Source organism: Strigops habroptila, chromosome 1 (genome assembly GCF_004027225.2).
Source record: "Strigops habroptila isolate Jane chromosome 1, bStrHab1.2.pri, whole genome shotgun sequence".
Taxonomy (NCBI): domain Eukaryota; kingdom Metazoa; phylum Chordata; class Aves; order Psittaciformes; family Psittacidae; genus Strigops; species Strigops habroptila.
The window spans coordinates 101,629,890-101,644,772 of NC_044277.2; the positions used below are offsets into that span (position 1 = coordinate 101,629,890).

General features: G+C 48.9%; 1 protein-coding gene across 1 annotated transcript; it reads left to right on the forward strand.

The window, feature by feature from the left end:
- The first annotated feature begins 1,288 nt into the window (after window positions 1-1,288).
- LOC115617408 (gastrula zinc finger protein XlCGF57.1-like) lies at window positions 1,289-8,067 on the forward strand. The gene is made up of 2 exons (XM_030507857.1): window positions 1,289-1,594; window positions 3,480-8,067. Exon 2 carries the CDS (start codon window positions 3,821-3,823, stop codon window positions 5,681-5,683), a length of 1,863 nt encoding a protein of 620 aa, XP_030363717.1. The 5' UTR covers window positions 1,289-1,594; window positions 3,480-3,820; the 3' UTR covers window positions 5,684-8,067.
- Window positions 8,068-14,883: the final 6,816 nt, after the last annotated feature.

Consider the following 14,883-nt stretch of genomic DNA (forward strand, 5'->3'; position numbering starts at 1 on the left):
GCACCATCCACAGTGTTAGTAGGCAGGATTTGTGGGAAGGTATTATGGAAATAGGAAGGATGAAAAAGCAGAAACATGTTGCCTAAAGGCATCCTGCACATAAGGAATCTCCCCTCAGCACACGTGGCTTAACACCGTGGTCTCTACTGTCTGTCTGGGACGTGCTGTGGCATCTTCATGCGTCAAAGCAGAAAACCTTCAGTGTGGCAAACTGAATAAGGCTTGCATATCTTCTGCTGTGCATGTACTGCTGTAAAGATGGTTAGATTTGTGTGGCTTTTTCCTTCACTGGACTGGGATACAAGCTGGAATGTAGGTGCACCTTTGTGCTGGTGCTGCTGCCTTATACTGATGGCTTGTATTAGGGTAGAAAATACATCAGCAGACTTTATCCAAGATAAATACAGTGAGCACACTAGATCTGAACTCCAGCAACCCTGTAACCTTGAACTTCCTTGTGTGATCTGAGCCAGGCACCTCACCATCTCCTGCCTCAGTTTCCCTGAATCAAAGAAGAGAAGAACAGCATGTTTGCAGCTTTGTGTCATATTTAGGACAGGACAGGAGCTGCTAGCTTACGCAGGAATGAGTGTTATCATCCAGCCTCAGAGACATGGAACAGCCCCAATCCCTGCCCCAGGGAAGAGGCATGCAGAAGCAGCTTTTCACAATGCACATGCTCCTAAAACCCTCCCAGAGAAGCATCCTGGACCAGAGCTTCGTGCTAAGTGTCTAAGCCTCATTGTACAGGGCAGATCCAGGAAGTTCTTGGTGCTCTCTATGAGGTCCTGCTGGGACACAGCTTCTCCCAGGTGGTGCTCAGCCATTGTAAAATTAAGTCCATATGTCTCAGTGTCCATCCTTCTCAAATCTGCACTCCTCTTTTGTGCTTTCATTGAGCAGTAAAAATGATCCTTTCCTGGTAACTAGGCACCAGCCTCAGTTGCTGCCTCCCCTAAGGGGGGTTGCAAGCTGCTGCAGACACAGAAATATTCCCTGAAATGCATCTTTCCTCTCATGACGCTTCCTGGAGCAAGTCCCAGACAATCAGCCTGGGAGGGAAGAAGGATGCTTGCAGCACTGTGGGATATTTTACTTCCCACAACAATAAAAAGAAAACTATCTCAGTTGGCACAGAGAGAAATGGCCTGATCCTGACCTACCGTCTGCCAGGGCAGAGAGGGCAGGGTGGGGGACCAGGGCTGCTAGGGAGAACTACAATTCCCAGCAGGCAGTGCGAGCCGGGGACCCTTCCAGTTTCCCACCAATATAGCGGTGCAGACGAAAGGCGCATCAGGGAGAAATTTCCCTTCTTTCCCTTCCTGTGCTCGCATTAACACCTTGGCAGTGGTGTGAAAATCCTTCCCACTGTCATGAGCTGAGAGCATCTCCCCTGCTCCTTCAACCTTTGCTCTTTGTCTTTATTTCGCTTCACCCTTCCTCCGGTAGCTCTCACTGCACTGGCCACAGACTTCCTTTAGATCAGCCCAGCTGCGGCCGCAACACAACTTGCAGCCAAGTCGCAAACACTGTTGTGCCACTGAGACTGCCGCGGAGGAGAGCAATGCTAGCCAGAGGCTGATGGCCCGCTCAGGTAAGATGCTTTCGGGCAACTGCCCTTCATTTGTCCGCGTAGCCCAAAGAAAAGATGAAGCAACTCCCTGGGATCTGGTTCTGCCCTTGGTTCAATCCCTGAGCCCAGGGTGATTGCAGAGCTGGAAGTAAAGGCAGGGTTTGGATCCGTAGGATCTGGATACTTTAAAAATAAATAAAAATAAAAGGAAGAAAGTAAGCAGGAATTTCTCCTTTCACCTTGATCTGAATTCAGAGTTTTGTTGCTTATTGCCAAAATCCAGTGGCAATTGACATGATGCTGCTGGTGAGATGTTTTCTCTAAGGGACCGACGTGAGCATCCATGGTAAGAAGAGAGGCCATGGACAGGGCTGCCAGCCAACTGCCCCTCCACCTGCAGCTAAATCTGCTTCCCACTAAGGGGGTTATGACCTCTCTCAATTAAAAATACACTACTGAACTTTATTGAGTCCTCTTTCCAGCCTGGCTGCTGCTGAGGCTTTGGCTGCTGAATTAAAACCTGCTATAGATGTCACATAGCTGCTCTCCCACCCAGGGAGGAGTCCTGGCCCCCCCTCGCAGTCCCCCCTTGCACTAGCAAACATTAAACCCTGTTGCTGCTCCAAGTGGGTGTGTTTTGTCCTTCCTGGCTCAGTATAACTTTGCAGGTAGTTGGTTTGGGGTTTTTTTTTAATTGTTGTTTTTGTTTTCCTGTGTTACCTCTGTCCTAGCAGGGAGAATTTAGCTTGGAGAGGATCATTGTTGTGCCTCAGTAGCTCTTACCCACATCAGTGGGGATCCAGATGGCTTAACTGAAGGGGAAACACAAACGTCATGACTAAACGTGACATAAATTTCCCCATTATAACTGTCTCCTGAAATAGCTGCTCACTTCATTTACCGCTCTGACCTTTCTCCTCTGAGGCACATGTAACAAACTCTGCAAACTGTGCTTGGATGTTTATACTCCCCATCTCCCATTGCTTGTCCCCTGATCCACAGCATCCCCCTCCCCAGTTCCCTTACGCATCATTGGCAGGCTCCTCAGGGACTCATCTTCTCAGCCACAGCCTTCTCAGCCACGCAGACCTCCAGGGACAAGTTTCACTGACAGCTTGTGTCCTTGCTGGCAGCCAGCCCCACAACTGGTGATTTTGGCCGCCTCACCTTCACCTATCAGTGCCATCAGTAAAAGCCTGCCCAGCCATGTATACACTTGTTGACAGTCATCTCTAGCACCACTGTCTTCCTTCCCTCAGTCTTTCTGGCTCTTTCCCTGCTGCAATTCACAGTCTTGATAGAAGCTATTGCTCACATCTCTGTTGGCACTGATTTATTCCCCAATGTAAATGGGGAATAAATGTAAATATATAGAACCCAGACCTTGCTGTCAACTGAACCTTATTAAGGAGGACAAAGTCACTTTATCTTTCCATGTTTCACTTCTCCAGCTGTCCTCTGAGGACACCACTGACCTGTCTTCCACTGTGCATGGAGGTTTGCCAGGATAAAGCAGAACACTTCAGTTTTGCAAGTGGTGCCAAGTTTGGTTTTCTTTTAGGTTTGGGGGATTTTGGTTGGTGAACAGTCACTCATCAAAAATGTGCATTAATTAATTATTTACTTATAAATCTTCTTGGACAAAGGACAGAGAACTATTCTGAGAGTAAATCACTAGTGTAGCAATAGTGGAGTCAAAACCTCATTGCGGCAGCAAATATATCACAGATCCCCCCCATTGCCAGGGGAAATGAGCCTGTTCCTAGTCCAGACAAGCCTGTGGCTTCAAAAGTCTCAGGTTCAGCCTCCCATGGAGCAGTCAAGGTGCCACCTGTTGTGTTTACATAGCAAATACAGAAGGTAGAGAAGAAATAATGACCTAACAATTTTCCCTTTATTTTTTCAGTCTGGTAATCCAAGTCTCCAGAAATGACAGGGAAGCCTCTCCAGGAGATCAGAGAAGCCAGGAGATGGGGTTACAAACATTGCTTCTGCAAGCTGAGGTGGAAGGAGGCTGAGAAATGAGGAAGACCATATGTTCCTTGTTGGCCCAGAGCTGGCATTCAGCAGCAGCACGCTTTCCCCTACAGGGAATAAATTGCATCCATTAAAGTACACTTTGATGTGTGTGTCCTGATGGTTTTTGTATCCTCCCAGACAGTCCATCCCCACAACGCTGTGGCTTTTTGTACTTGACATCTGCTTGGCAGCTCCACCACGCACCACTGGGTGCAGGGCACTGCTTCCATGAAGGACTTGGTTAAGCGTGTGGTGCTAAAGACCCATGTGTGTCAGGAGTGCAGCAAATCCTTCAGCAAGAAGGGGAACTTGAAGAGACACCAGTGGATCCACACGGCAGCGGAGCTCTTCATTTGTGTGGACTGTGGGAGGCGCTTCACCACCCGGGGCCACCTCACGACCCACCAGAGCATCCACACAGGAGAGAAGCCCTTCTGCTGTGGAGAGTGCGGGCGATGCTTCCGTCTGGAGATATGCCTGGCCGCCCACCAGAAGACACACACCAAAGGTGGTCCCTACCTCTGCACCCACTGCGGCAAGAGCCTGAGCACAAAGATCTACTTCAATATCCACATGCGGACTCACACGGAGAAGAGGCCGTTTGCCTGCACTGAGTGTGGGAAGAGCTTTGTGAAGAAGGGCACTCTCACTGCCCACAGGGAGATCCACAAGAGGGAGAAGCCCTTCAAATGTCCCGACTGCAGTAGGTGCTTTGGGCAAAGTGCCACACTGCTGGCCCACCAGAAGATACACCTCCGTGGGGGGCCTTTCATTTGTACTGAGTGTGGGAAGAGCTTGAGCACCAAGAGGTATTTCAGTGTGCACCAGAGGAACCATGCTAAGCAAAAGCAAAAGCTGCTTGAAGGATGTATCAACAGCGTGTCTCTCCAGGTCATGCGGATTAAAGAGGAGCCTGATTTTGCCTTCAGGTCAGAGGAGAATATGCCAGAGAATATGCCCCATGAAGGAAACGTAGGCCAGGGGTGTAGCATACCTAGAATCCCATTTAATCCAAAAACTCCTCCTTGGAAAATCCAGATGAAGGAGGATCCAGAACCACCCACTGATGACACAGCAAACATTACTGCAATAGCCCGCCAGAAACTTTACATCAAGGAAGAGCCACCAGAAAATCTGGATTATGGAAAGCTCTTTGATCCAAAAATCCCAGTGATGGCTTTACAGGGGAGACAGCTTAAAAAGGAAGAAGATGCTGATGGGCAGCATGAACAGGAAGTCCCCGCAGCCAGTAACCTGGTGCTCCATGTGAAGGAAGAACCACAGGAAAGCATTGAGTTTCGGATGCACTACGGGCAGAAGCCAAACCTCAATGCTATCCAGCGGATTCAAATTAAAGAGGAACCTAGTGTGGAGGCCAACCACCAGGAGAGCCAGAGCCCAAAGAGGAAGCAGAAGAAAGGCTATTTGTCCACCAAAGAGGGGACGCTGGAGAACCGGGAGAAATCCATGTCTAAAGGGCCCTCAGCAAAAGGAGTCCACAGTGGTGAACGAGTATTCCCTTGTCCTGAGTGTGGGAAAAGTTTCAACCAGAAATCAAACCTGACCAGACACAGGAAGATCCACACGAGTGAGGGGCAGTACAAGTGCAGTGAGTGCAGGGAGAGCTTCCGCATGAAACGCAAGCTGATCCGCCACCAGCGAGTCCACATGAGCGAGCCCTTCAAATGTACCGAGTGTGGGAAGAGCTTCACCCAGCGGTCAAATCTGGTCCGTCATCAGAGGATTCACACCAAGGAGGAGCCCTACCAGTGCCCTGAGTGTGAGAAGACCTTCAACCAGAAGGCCAACCTCTTCCGTCACCAAACTATCCATGTCCGCATGGGGCCTTGCAAGTGCACCAAGTGTGGGAAATGCTTCCCCCATAAGCGCCACCTGATTAAACACCAGCTGCTCCACTCCCGAGGTGGGGCCTACAAGTGTGGGGTCTGTGGGAAGCGCTATCGGCTGAAGAAGTACCTGAGGAGGCACCAGAAGATCCATGCAAGGGAAGGAACCGCTCAAAACAGGCGGAGGCCACAAGGACCGGCAGTGGACCCCACCATGCTGAACAGAGAGCATTGTCCCCCATGAAGAGCAAAGAGGAGAGCTGAGTGGGTGTGGTGCTTGTCATGTGGGAAAGTCCTTTGGGAAAGGGGAGGGATGGAGACAAACTCTGCTTGCCTTATGTGTGCAGTATCTGGGGGTTGGGAGGTCAACTTGAGGGTACGGTGGGGACAAGGGGGCAGAGCCCTGCTGGAAACCAGTCCTCTGCAGCTCTTATGAGGACAACCCTCAGAGCATCATTTGCTTACAGCAGTGGAATGGGGCTGAAGAGCCAAGTTTCCTCAGAGCACTTTTAGAGATGGAGGGATAAAAGCTTGGCATCCTTTGTAATGGTATGGTTGTGCCTCTAAAGGGTGCCAAAGTTGTGGATGCCAGAATTGTCTTGCGTGGGCAATATCTGGCCAGGAGGACCAGGCAGGATTTGTTTTTGTAGATTACTGTGTTTCTGAGAAAGCTGAAGGGAGCCTTATCTAGGCAAGGGTTTAAAGCAAGGGACAACTCTCTGATCCACACCTTGATCCTACTGGGCTGATGGACCCTAGTCAACCAGGTGTACATATCTGGGGTAAATTATTGCCAGCCAGAGCAGGGTTTTAAGCACTGAATCCCCCAAACCAGGCTCCCAGAGTGGCTTAAACAAGGTCCATAAAATTAAGTTATGCAAAATTAATGACTGTTTTCCCAAAGGTACCCCAGAGGCCAGCAGGTTGTATTCTGGTTTGTGCCCCTACAATCCCACTGAATGGATGTAAATGAGAATGGCTTTTCTTAGCATTGAGTTTTACATCTCCGATAAGCAGGTGGTTTGTCACCACAAGTCTCAGAAGCATCAGTGACTTCACCAGCTGGAGCAACACCAGGGCTGGTTCTCAGCCACCTGCTCCCCTACCTGTTACTGTGAAGCTCTTGGTAGGATATTGACTTTATCAGGCATGATTTAGGGAATTCAAACCAAGCAGCAGGAATAGCTGAAAAAGTCTTCAGTCATTATGGACTAGAGAACTGGAAAATATTTCCCTGTTGGGATGTTTTCCCTTCCTCTCCCTGGTGTAAAGGGGACTGCGCAGCTGCTCAAAAGCATATACAGTTCAGCAGCCTTTATTGCTCACTGATGATGATTTTGTATGAGTGTTCCCTAGTCAGATGAATCTTTGTGTCTTGAAAGTCCCTGGTGCAGCAGCCATGTGGAGGGAATACACAGTCCCCTGAGCAACTCTGCAAGCTTTCTCTGCAGCACTGCTACATGGCCACCTGGGCACTGCCAAGCAAAGATGCATATTGAGGTTAGTTGTGTTGCTGTAATATGTAGAGTCCAGGAGTCAAGTGGAAGAGTGTTCCATGGTGAAATAGTAGCTCTGCTTCTCTGGTTTTGTGGAACAAAAGAAGCCCCCTCCCCACACACCGCTTCCTTCTCCCAGGACATGCAGCAGATGATAGCATCCTCTTAGAGGCCCATGAAAGTCATGCAGCATGACTATGGGCAACTTCCAGCTGTGATGCTTCAGACCCAAGATGCTTGCTATCTGCACTGCCTACTCTGGAGCAGCTTCCTTCTCTAGGCAGGGAAGCTGAGGTGTGAAGAGAAGGAAAGGAACAGGATAAACTGTTCTTGAGCTTTGCCTTTACCAGCTACTTGGACACTGTTGTGTAGAGGCACTTTGTTGTGGCAACTCAAGCAAAACACTGAGAACAGCTGCCAAACCCCAAAAGCACAGGGTAATTTTGGTGTTTATATTCTCTCAGCCTTTGATATAGTCAGGCCCAGAACATGATTTCAAATAGCAAAGCAAGCTCTGACAGCCTCAGAAGGAGCCTACCTCAGTCCCCTCACCTACAAAGTGTAGCCAGACTAGTTGATATGAAGCTCCCCCTCAAATCCCTCTGACCTGTTAGAGGTTCATTTCTGGGACAGAAAAGGCTGATACACAGGGCAAAAAAACAAGTTTAGGATGTTCTAGAGGAGACTAAGGAACATCCTTGTTAAAAAAATGGGTCTGGGCTGTATGGTGGGTAAATACTTCATAGCAGGGCTGGGAAACCATGTTCCTTGGGAACAATATGTCTGAGCTAAACTAGCAAAGCAAAACAGCCTTCGTTAGGCTTGCTAAAGGGCAGAGGTACAGCAGAGCTCTTCAGTGGGGAGAATTAATCACCAGATGGATGCCATTTTCATTAGCGTAGTGTAGGGCTGTAGAGGCTTTTACCAGGAAGAGCAACTGGTATGAAAGGTTTGCCAGTTGTATTATTGTGTCTGTGCACACAGACAGTGCACTGAGGCAATGTCAATAGCTTTCCTGGACATCACTGGATCTTCCACTGTTGACCATGGCCAGTGTGGGTGTCCTTGCTTCTGGGGACAATGAGGGCTGGTAGTTTGTAATATCTTCTCAATAAAGAAAATATTTAAAGGATTTTTTTTCCTGGTTTTTTACTTTTAAGAAGAAATCTGGTCTTGCACAGTGGGTCAGGTAAGGCTTGTCTTGAGACAATTGCTGTCCTATTTCTAGCCACGCACGTTGTTCCTGTGGATTTCAGGACGAATTCGGCTGTGGGACTATTTTTGATCACCTCATTGCCTCATTGACTGTCTCTGTCTCTACTATTCAGCATGGCTTGTCTGGAGGAAAGATGGAGACAGGCTCTTGGATGGGAGCTCTTGTAAAAGATGGGAGCTCTTGTAAAAGAGTGCTTATTTTATGCTTTGATGGGATGCATGGAGCTGATTGGTGCTCAGCAGGTTCTGGTATGCTGGGAACAAGAGGGTCTCTGGAGCCAGAGCCAACATTTGCTCCAACATAAGTACCCTGGGATGTTTACTTGCCTTTTGAGAATGTGATAGTTCCCATGAGAACTTCTTCAAGAATCCCAGGCTGCAGGGAGTCTGGTGTCCCCACAGATGGGGAGTGAGGAGAGGAAAAACACCAGGGTGAAAACTGGGTGAGCAACAGGACACAGTATCACATAATTTTACCCAAGTTTTATCTGTTCACTTTTGACTTGCAGTCTCCATGGGGTATGAGTATTTACTTACCACCACCACCGTAGCTACCCCTCATCCCATCCAGAGCCAAAGTGGTGCAACCAGGTAGCACCACATGGGTCCAGGATATCAAGCTGAACTGCCTGTAGCCAAGTCACACTTGGAGCCACTGCCTCTATCTCCTGACCCAAAGCATAGTCTCTACCTTAAAAGTGATTTCTTGTGCTGGAACAAAGCAAAGGTGAGAGATCTCCATCAAAGGACCAAAGCTTCTGACTAGTCCCCAGCTGCAGATACTCTGAACAAGGTCATAGTAAAATCTGTGATCTCTTTTTCAAGGGTCAGGTTTAGCCTGGAAGCAAGAGCAGCCCCTGCAATGGGTAAGCGAGTTAGGCAGTGCTGGCCAATCACCTCCTGCTAATTGCAGGTGATTACAGCCCATTGTTATCCTTTGTAAAAGGACTGCCGTCCCATGGGGGACATTGCAGAGCTCCACTGCTCACACTTTTTCCCACCCCGAGCTGACTTCTGTCTCTTCTGCTTCTGTCTGGCCTCTTCCCTGGGGAGCTGCTGTTTCAAGGACACCAACCTCCTCCAAGTCACTGCAAACCAAAGGCAGAAGTAAGAAGCAGAGCTCTGGAAATCCTTCTCTATCAAGTCACAAGATTTTCTCCTTTTTCATCGTCTGAAAAATAGGATAAGATGCTTTGCAAATAGAATAAGATACAGACTGTACTCATTTCTACATGTGCACTGGCCTCTGAGAAACAAAACAGACTGAACAGTGAGGGTCTGAATGTAGAAGACACTTTCTGCTAGGAGAGTAACAGGGTTTTGAAGTCATGCAAGAATAAGCCATCATTATATTGTGCTGAAGTTCACTTTCCATTAGAAATGCCTGCAAAGGAGAAAACCAGTCCCTGCAGGAGAGCTTGGAAAAGCACTGCTGTGAGCTCACTTTGGGGAGAAAGGACTTAGGAAACTAAATAGTGTGAACTACAAGCTAAGCAACCCGGAAAACTAGTTATTCCTAGTCACAGCTCAAAGTGTTGGCTTAGGATGCAGGCAGAGATTGCTAATACCCTTTTGCTGCACCATTGAGCTGCAGTGCATTGTGCATATTCAAGGGCACACGCTTGTTCAGCCAGTATTTCAGGGCCCAAAACTTCCCCACCAGAGTGGATGGTCAAAGAAGCAGAAAAACTCTTCTGACAAAGAAAGTCTTACTTCAATCAAGTTAATTTATAATAATTTTAACTAGCTTGGGGTAGGTTGAAGAGCAGAGAGAAGAGAGGGGAATGTGAAGTATGGAAAAGTGGACTGTAAAGCCTCTGACCTGATGGCAGAAATGAGCTGTAGATCAGATCTAACAATATGAAGGAGAGATATGGAGCCTGGGTAACACCGTGAAAATCTGGGCTTCCCTGAGGGAAGGTGTTAGACCCAGATCAAATCCTTCTTACAGCTTTGCCTGTTTGTATTGTCTTACTATCAGTGACTTCAGGCTACGTTAAAGCCTCATGTTAGCTGATGCCGCTGATGACTCCATTTGCTGCTCATGGTGGGGTGAATGAGAAATGAGCTTGTGGATGTTCCTGCGCTTTCCTAGGTTCTTGCTCCTCTCTTTAAAGCATCACCTGCTGTTGTTTTCCTAGGCTGAGCATCCTTGTGCACAAGACTGAAGTGGAGGAAGGAAAGACAAATCACCAGAACTCATTTCCTGAGCATGAGTCCACGTGAAGTCATTGCTACAAGGTGATCTTTAATTGCAAAAACCCTCTAACCAGCCTCTGCATGCCTGCCTCTGTCCTAGGTTAAGGGGCCAGGTGTGATCAGAAACTAAGGAGCTTGTGATTAATTTCCTGGGATGGACCACCCCAGATCAGGTAGGTTGTACACACACACAAACACACACCCCCACCCCAGCCCTACGAATGTAACTGGAAAGCTAGGCAAACAAGTCACAGATCATCATCCCTTTGCTCACTCTGCAGGCAGCAGCATCTTAGATGCACAGGTTGAGCACATCTGACCTCTCTGAGACTTTTCTCCTCTCCATAAAGTGGTGTATGGTACAAATCACACCAGACCCTGTGGATGTTCCTTACCACTTGCCTTTACAGGGGATAGAGCATGGGGAGCTCCTGTTCCAAGCAGGACCTGCAGAGGTTCAGCCTTTGGTTCCCCAGCCCCTTCCCTGTCTTATGACCTGGGGGAAGAGGGACGCGCTCAGGGATGACAGTCACACCTAGCCCAGATGGTCTAGGAGCCCAATTCCCGCAGCACTGTGTGACTCTGAGCCCCCTTCTATCCTCTTTTTCTGGTAGTTTTTACAAACCTTTGACATAGGCTTTCTGTGGCTCAGCACTTCAGTCCCATGGAGGAAGGATAAAGCTGGGGGAGAGGCAATCCTGGATGTCTGCACTCCCGGGGAAGATAGTCTTGGATTACCTTCACTAACAAGACCTTGCCTGCCTGAGAAACTCTCAGACAGGTAAACCTTAATGAAGGTAAGGCAAACAGGGCTGGAGGGAGGTTGTCCCTACAGCTGGGACATTCACTGACTGGCTGTCCTTTGCTACACTGACACTGGGAGTCAGCAGAGGAGAAAGGGGAGGGAGAGAATCTTTGATGCCTGGAAATATTTCTCATCAATAGGAGAGTCTATACCCAGCAATTTCCATGGGGTTTTTCCCAGCCTGCATCAAATGCTCCTTGAGTGTGCTTGGTTTGCTTTTTATGCTGTGCACTGATGTGTTTCACAGGGCTGAATTAACAAGGACGTGCTGTGATTAGTTGTCTGTCATAACAGGACTTCTTTTATCTCCTAAAGACATTCTTGTTGGATACTGGACAAAGTATGTAGCAGAGAAAATAAGTCTACTTTTCATCTTAACATCTCCGTGCAAATAATAAGCCTGACCCATCTTTAGCTCAGGATTAAGGGGGCCTCTTTCTACTCACCAAATTGCTTTCAAATGCCAGGGGCTCAGAGCAGCTCAGCCACTAGTACACAGCCTAATATTGCTTAACTCCACTCTGCTTGCTTTTCACAAACTGATTGCCAAGCACCCAGCATGGAAAGTGGCACAGGACTGTAAAGGTCTGTGGCTAGTATTGCATCCCAGCATGGTCAGCCAGATGCTGGGTTTGAGGACAGAAGGCATCCTGCTGCTGTTAGCAAGACAATTCCCAGGGTTTAGCCCTAGTTTGCAGGGGAATTTTGGAGAGCAGGCATGTAGTTGTATCATTATACATCTGTGCAGCCTGAATATGCCCTCCCTACCCACATGCTTTGGTGTGTAGCTTTGCCAATATGAATGAGGAAGAAGTGAGAGCTTCCCCAGAAAAAAAAAAAAAACTCAACAAAGACATATGAATAATATAATATGAATATATTATAATAATATGATATATGAATAATATAATACGAATAATCATAGAATCATGGAATGGTTTGTGTTGGAAGAGACTTTAAAGCTCATACAGTTCAAACCCCCCTGCCATGGGCAGGGACACCTTCCACTCGACCAGGTTGATCCAAGCCCCGTCCAACCTGGCCTTGAACACTGCCAGGGATGGGGCAGCCACAGCTTCTCTGGGCAACCAGTTCCAGCCTCCTACCTGCTGCAAAGCACCCAGGAACAGGCAGTCCAGCCTCCCCTGGGAGATGAAGGCTAAAAAGGAGACTCACAGCCACATGGAGGAAACCGTTTTCTTAGGCTCACTGATTGGAGACCCCTCCACCACGTCTAGTAGAGGATGCAGGCCCAGGCTCTGGCACTGCCTCACCAAAGGTTCTCTTTCAAGTCACACCACTTCAATCACTTCATTTCCCATTTGCAAAGTGTTTTGAGATCCACAGACAAAAAGGTCAGGGAAGAGGAGAGTAGGATGGCTTTACTTGCTTGCACAACTCTAAGAGGGGTCAGCCACACAAACAGAGAATGAAAGCATCCACACAGACAGCTGGGAGCCATGTGGGGACTCCTAATGCAAAGCAGTTCAGCTACCTAAAAATAGCAATTAAAAAAGAGAACTAATGTAAACCAAAACCTATTTCCAGCCTGCTGCAGCATGGGCACTGTGTTTCCCTGTAATATCCGCCAGCCACTAAATGTAGGCATCCTCCAAAGTGACTGGGCAAGCAGCATCCCTGTGGAGGACTACAGCTCCCAGGAGCCTGCAGCCCAGGCAGTGCCTGTGTGGGGACTAGGCGCTGAGCAGCCAGGCAGGGGTACGGGCAGGGAGGCAGCACTGACTAGGGATCTGCTTACCCGTGCCAGAGAGGTTTTAGGGCTGCTGTTTCTTACCCCCAAGCCCCTTCTCTCACTGACCCAGTTCCTCTGTCTCTCCTCTCCCCCAGTAGTTTTTAGGTCACTGACACAGACTTCCTGTGAGTCAGCACCAGCAGACGTGAATGAAGTAGCTGAAGATGAAGAAGAGCTCAAAGTGGGTAGGAATAAGAAAATCTGGCCAATGACACTTGGATCCTTCCAGACCTATGTACTGCTGATGGAGATGGGAGACAGGTCAGTAAACAGCTGAGCTGGGATGTCTGAGGCCAGGATGAGATGCTGAGGGCTGAACCCCTCCATGCTGTCTGCATGTGTCCCACCGCATCCTGAGGCAGCAGTAGGATACCTCTGGAAGTTGGGGTCACCGCTGCAAAGCCAGAGTGTTTGTCAAGGTTGGCTGTGCTGGGAGCAAACTACCCCAGCTAGGATAAATCGCTTTCCTTGTCCTTCTCAGGCTGAATCCTGCCTGAGAGACCTGGCTTGTTCCCCTGGGTGGAGGTGACTGGTGGAGTCAGAGGTATGGCTGGTCCAGGAGCAGGCAGCTTGGCTAAACACAGGGGGCAGGAACAACAGCACAACACTGGAAGGGACATCCATCCTTTAAAACAAAGCTTCTGGGGCATCTGTGCAACAAGTGCTTTCGGGAGTGATGGAGGCACGGTTGGGAATGAGTTAATATACCCAGCATCTGCCTTGCAAGGAGGATCTGTGCCTGCCTGTGCCTGTGTGTGTCTGTGTCTGTGTTGGTGTGGGGGATTATTCCCAGTGAAAGGAGCAGAGCAACAGCAGAGGAGCTGCTCCTGTTCATGTGTTTCACAGGCAAAACTCAGGCAGCTGTGCTGAATGCACAGCATCACCAGGAAAAACATCCCAGCACATGAAACAGCAGGAGAGAAATTCTGCCCGAAGTCATCTCAGGGCTCGGAAAAGTTGGTCACCACAGAGAGTAAGGGTGACCTCCATTTTCCAGCCTAACTGAAAGGTCCCTAGAGAACATCTCACCCAACACCTACGCTTTCTCTTGGCAAGAAAGGAGCAAAGGTGCTGCAAATGCCTCTGGATGCCTGCTGGGATTCTGGGACAGTTTGGTGCTGGTTCCCCCAGGAAGAAAGTCTGTGGCAAATGGGGTTCTTCTTCAGCCTGGACGTTTCATGCAGTTGGGTCAATAATGTGGTGATGGTGGTGTGGCTGCACCTTTCATGGGTCACATGTGACAACCTGCAAATTGAAGCTGGCATCAAGGCAAAGCTGTATCACCAGCAATCCAACAGCAGGGCGAGGGGGCAGGAGAAGGAGTTGATTCCTTGCTGTCCTGGACACCAGGATGACATCTGTGTTCATTCAGATGTCTTCCTGGCCACCAGCCCCAGCAGCCTTGCACAGGCTCTGGTGCTTGCCCTCGTGCTGCACAGGGAAATGAGGACATTGGTGTGAGATTTGCTTCTGCCTCCAGCCTGCCTGGCTGCAGCTGTGACCCAGGTGTTGCTGTCCCCCCACCAAGTTGGATGTGACACAAAATCCCTAGAGAAATATATGTGCACCTGCTGAGGACGTGAGCCCCATGGGGTTTGCACAGCCAGATGAGCCTTAGATAATGCTCGGGCAGTTCTGTTCCACAGATATGGTATCTCAGTGCTGGGAGTGCAACGTGAGACATCCCAGAGACAAGCAGCTATTTGCTCATCCTCAACGCTTCCCCATGTGATCTCAGAAGGTCCCTCTTTGCCAGCACACTGGAAAAGGTGCAGATGATCTCGGTGACTACTGTTCACATAGGATGCTCCTGGCCCTGGCCCCTGGTCCTGGTCTGGTCATCCTGGCTCATGACTCCAGGAATGCTCCAGAAATGGGTCTAGGCATGCCCCCACCAAGAAGGATTTACTTCTAGAAGTGCTGTGACTTGTTCCCTGATGGTTATGACTACCAGCCATAAACACCTCTCTGAAGGA

What these genes read in the sequence shown, in the direction of transcription:
- LOC115617408 (XM_030507857.1), top strand. Translation starts at nt 3,821, where the DNA reads ATGAAGGACTTGGTTAAGCGTGTGGTGCTAAAGACCCATGTGTGTCAG.